This window comes from Anarrhichthys ocellatus, unplaced genomic scaffold (assembly GCF_004355925.1).
Source record: "Anarrhichthys ocellatus isolate YVR2014 unplaced genomic scaffold, GSC_Weel_1.0 scaffold4232, whole genome shotgun sequence".
Taxonomy (NCBI): Eukaryota; Metazoa; Chordata; class Actinopteri; order Perciformes; family Anarhichadidae; genus Anarrhichthys; species Anarrhichthys ocellatus.
This window is the reverse complement of record NW_022284206.1, coordinates 1-4,670: the sequence shown is the minus strand read 5'-3', so window position 1 is coordinate 4,670 and position 4,670 is coordinate 1. Positions and strand designations below refer to the sequence as shown.

Sequence of the window (4,670 nt, the reverse complement as noted above, 5' to 3'; positions counted from 1 at the left end):
AGCACTATGTCGATGATCTCTTTGCCGATGGTGTAGTGTCCACGGGCGTAGTTGTTAGCAGCATCCTCCTTACCAGTGATCAGCTGTTCAGGGTGGAACAGCTGGCGGTAAATCCCACTGCGCACCTCATCTGAAGAGACAAAAATAATAAAATCAGTTACAGCTACTATTTACATTTTCCAAAATGAATGTTCAGCCAGAAGTGATGACACTTACCAATGACGGTGGGCTCCAGGTCAACAAAAACAGCTCTGGGGACGTGTTTTCCAGCTCCAGTCTCACTGAAGAAGGTGTTGAAAGAATCGTCTCCTCCTCCGATGGTCTTTCCACTGGGCATCTGTCCGTCCGGCTGGATGCCATGCTCCAGACAGTAAAGCTCCCAGCAGGCATTTCCAATTTGGACACCAGCTTGACCAACGTGGATGGAGATACACTCACGCTGTGGAAAGACGGGGATAAGAAAAAAAAAAATTAAAAAAAAATAAAATTAAAAAATTAAAAATTAAAAAAAAGTAAAGTAACTACAATCATTTTTTTAAAGGGCATGCCTGGCTGGTTCTTGTGCTAATTTTAACCAATTAGATACTTAAGGCTACTCATCACATGTCAAGGACTGCTCTCACATGAAGAGGGTAAAGCAGCTCTTCTGTAAAGAACCAGATACCAGGCTCTCATGACTACAGTAACCTGACACACAGACACTGGCCCTCTGAACAGAAAGACTTTTTCCGACATGAGTACTTAAAGAAAGAACATTTTCCCCATGATCAGTCTGTGGTGAACCTTGTCAAACACAGCTGTAGGTACAGATATTCATACAAAAGTAGTTCGGACATCTAAGGTAAAATATGAAAGTCTTTGAGTGAATAGATTTTGTCTGAAAAGCCTGTGGTCGCAGTTTAATAAAAGGCCTCTTCAAACTGGCCGTTAAAATGAGGAATGTTTCAGGCTGAACACACGATGACCTGCACTAACTGGGTCAACGTGCAGACATGAAAACCGGAAATAGGCGGAATTTTAATATGGGCTGTGCCCTCTCGAGTTACACCAAATGTACCAACATCACCGTTAAAATGACCGCTCTACACATTACATTTCAGTTACTTCTTTAAAATTGATGACGGCGGTTAAGGTAGGTTGGCACGTGATGAATGATACTTCCAGAGCGTGGAATTCGGTACAAATGAATACACGATAATACACGATACACAATACTTTCATACTCACCATGTTTTCGTGATTCTGTATAAAATTTGATTTAGAAGAGGACAAAGGCAACGTTAGCTCTCACAGCAAGGGCGTTATGTGTCCAGTGTGAGAAGCAACTGACGTTTTTTTATTCTAGGTGGGGCTATTTATACTCTCTTACCCGGCGGAAACATGCTGATGAATCCGATTGGTCAGGAGTGACATGGTCCCGTCTCCTATTGGTTAAATTGAACATTCATATGCGGCACAGGCTACGCAGTAAACTTGCACAATGGACTGCAGCCGCAGGAGCTGCAATGCCCTAGTATATGATTGGTTAACGTAGAACAGGAACGCCTACTGGCTTTCTTGCCCAGTAACTTCATTGTCTCCTTCCTGTCAATCAAATTGGTGGCATTAGATCCGTTTTACGCATGATTTAAGTCACTTTTGGTCTATTTCTTTAATCATTTTTTCCAGTATGTGTGACTTTGATTAAACAAGTGGGGCAAACTAAGCTAAATAAATGCTTAGTGTTACATTCAGATGGGTAATTTGTACCAACTCGATTTAAACAAAGCCGGCTAGCGTGCCTAGCTTAACAAGCTTCCAGCAATGAATCAACAGCTATTGATGCTAAAAATGTATTGGTCCTCACATAGCCTACATTAGATACCCATTGATAAGTCATACCATATGAATAAAGCTCATCCTGGTTTGTTGTCCGCTTTCATTTTGTGTGTCTTCCCGATGGAGAATGTACGTTTCATGGATGTACTGATGAACTATTTATAAGACCACAAATGAGACAGGTGTTAGCATTAGCTAGCTAGCGCACCCTGCGTTCTGCCTCCCCCCTCTGGATATTTCATTGGCGCTTCCATCTGCTCTCCTGCCGTAGGTACCACAACTAACAGATTATTCGTGGTAGTCAATTCTCACTGGGGAATTGTGGAAGAACAGCATCTTTAATCAACTCTCTCCATCGTACTGCACTCTATATAAGGACATAAGTCACACAATGGAGATCTACGAAGGAACTGTTCTAGTCTGCCTCAAATTCAACTCAAGAAGAAGAAGCTGTTTATTGTGAAATAGAAGGGAAAAAAAGTGGGCGTTCCCGTACCCCACGAGCCAATCAAAGCAGTCGGTGTTCGTCACCATAGACCATATATAACAAGTGGACGTAGTCATCGTGATGTCACTCATTCCTTTATGGACTGCTGTTATGAAGCCTCGAGTTCGGTGATATCGCCGTCGCCATCTTGAAATATGGACGTCGCCATCTTGGCTTTTCTGCATCCGACGAACGGAAGTTACTAATTTCCTACTAATTCACCGTCCAGTCTCACATTCTGCATTAACATATCTAACAAACCTTGAGACTCAACTATTTACGGATGAGGATCAAGCCATCACCTTGGTTTAGGGTCTCAATACTCTTAAAGGGTACCTAATGACCTTTACTAAAGAAATTACCATATTTAGAATACGTGTTAGTGACTTGTGACTTTGGATACGGCTCTGGTAGCAGCAGCGACCTGTCAGTCACAGTAAGCCCGCCCTAAAAACATACTCCGCTTTATAGTCTATTTTACTCCAAATGTGACCATAATTCGCTCAATGAACATGTTTCATTGGAGACTTGAAACTAGCGACTGAGACGACAAACTCATGTTTTAATGGTTTACCAAGGTAATAAAGTGAGAAGTGGGGACATTCTCAGACTTCCATACAGAATTATGTTTGCTTCCAGAAGAGTCGCCCCCTGCTGATCAGTAGGGAGAATTTAAGTTTTAAGACACTTCCGCATCAGCTTCACGGGGCAAGACCGGAGGTTGCCTTCTGTGTAATACACGCAGCAATCATACGCTATTGGGAAAATTAGGTAATCAGGCGTGTACATTTTGGACCAGAAGTGAAAATTGCTCTTTTTGGTTTTGCCATTTATGCATCAGTATCTTGACAGTCTACTAAATATAGGTATTTCAGAGTCTCGGTTTCTTGTGTTGATTAAAAGTTATTTGTCCATTTTATCCAACAGTGGTGGAAAAACTACTCAGCAGGGGTGAAGAGTAACCAAGTACATATACTGAAGTACTGTACTTAAGTATGGAGGACTAAAGCCAGCATCATAATAGGTCAATAAAGAAATGAAATAAGAAAAGTCAAGAAATAAATGTGCAGGTTAATTTGATGGAAATTGTTTTTGATTGAGAAGAACAGGTTAGATAATTTGACCATTAGTCTTTTCTCTGTATAAAGACTGGCTACAGCAGAATCTTGGGACTGGCTTGAGACTTTCACTAAATGACTTGAGTCACATGTCTGGAGCAGAGAAACTGTTCCCCTAAAACTGTACAAACCAGTTTGAGACTGCCCAATATGGCATCATGCATTTAGCAATAGTGACAACTACAGACACAGAAAAACAATCTGCTCTGCTCCATTAAAACTGTCCGACAGTACTTCTGCCCTTTGGAATGTGTATTAAAAGACAACAAAGGTGGTCAATAAATGAACTTTATTTTTGAAGTTATTGAAAACACTTTAGTTTAATACTCCTCTACATCATCCTCATCCCTCACACTGTCGGCTCCAACCTCCTCGTAATCCTTCTCCAGAGCTGCCATGTCCTCTCTGGCCTCAGAGAACTCTCCCTCCTCCATACCCTCTCCCACATACCAGTGAACAAAGGCACGCTTAGCGTACATCAGGTCAAACTTGTGGTCAAGTCGAGCCCAGGCCTCTGCAATAGCAGTGGTGTTGCTCAGCATGCACACGGCCCTCTGGACCTTGGCCAGGTCTCCACCAGGAACCACAGTGGGGGGCTGGTAGTTGATGCCAACCTTGAAACCAGTGGGGCACCAGTCCACAAACTGGATGGAGCGCTTGGTTTTGATGGTGGCAATGGCAGCATTAACATCTTTGGGCACCACATCACCACGATACAAAAGGCAACAAGCCATGTATTTGCCGTGGCGAGGGTCACATTTTACCATCTGATTGGCTGGTTCAAAGCAGGAGTTGGTGATTTCGGATACCGTTAACTGCTCATGGTAAGCTTTCTCAGCAGAGATTACGGGGGCATAGGTGGCCAGAGGGAAGTGGATACGGGGATATGGCACCAAGTTGGTCTGGAACTCGGTCAGATCAACATTGAGGGCGCCATCAAAACGAAGGGAAGCAGTGATGGAGGACACAATCTGACTGATCAACCTGTTCAGGTTGGTGTAAGAGGGACGCTCGATATCGAGGTTTCTACGGCAGATATCGTAGATGGCCTCGTTATCTACCATGAAGGCACAGTCGGAATGCTCCAGGGTGGTGTGGGTGGTCAGGATGGCGTTGTACGGCTCTACCACAGCAGTGGACACCTGGGGAGCTGGGTAGATGGAGAACTCCAGCTTGGACTTCTTGCCGTAGTCGACAGACAGACGCTCCATCAGCAGAGAGGTGAAACCAGAGCCGGTGCCACCTCC

At 43.7% G+C, this 4,670-nt stretch overlaps 2 protein-coding genes across 2 annotated transcripts; both read right to left on the bottom strand.

The window, feature by feature from the left end:
* Window positions 1–5: 5 nt before the first annotated feature.
* Window positions 6–1,339, bottom strand: LOC116379390 (tubulin alpha chain-like; the record flags this gene model as incomplete). The annotated part of the gene is made up of 3 exons (XM_031841344.1): window positions 1,228–1,339; window positions 217–439; window positions 6–130 (listed from the first exon to the last, which is right to left on the bottom strand). Coding segments are annotated over exons 1-3 (351 nt in total), but the record flags the coding sequence as incomplete, so codon positions are not given.
* Window positions 1,340–3,710: 2,371 nt separating this feature from the next.
* On the bottom strand, window positions 3,711–4,664 carry LOC116379389 (tubulin alpha-1C chain-like). Its single transcript, XM_031841343.1, has one exon. The coding sequence runs from the start codon at window positions 4,632–4,634 to the stop codon at window positions 3,744–3,746; it is 891 nt and encodes a 296-aa protein (XP_031697203.1). The 5' UTR covers window positions 4,635–4,664; the 3' UTR covers window positions 3,711–3,743.
* Between the last annotated feature and the right edge of the window lie 6 nt (window positions 4,665–4,670).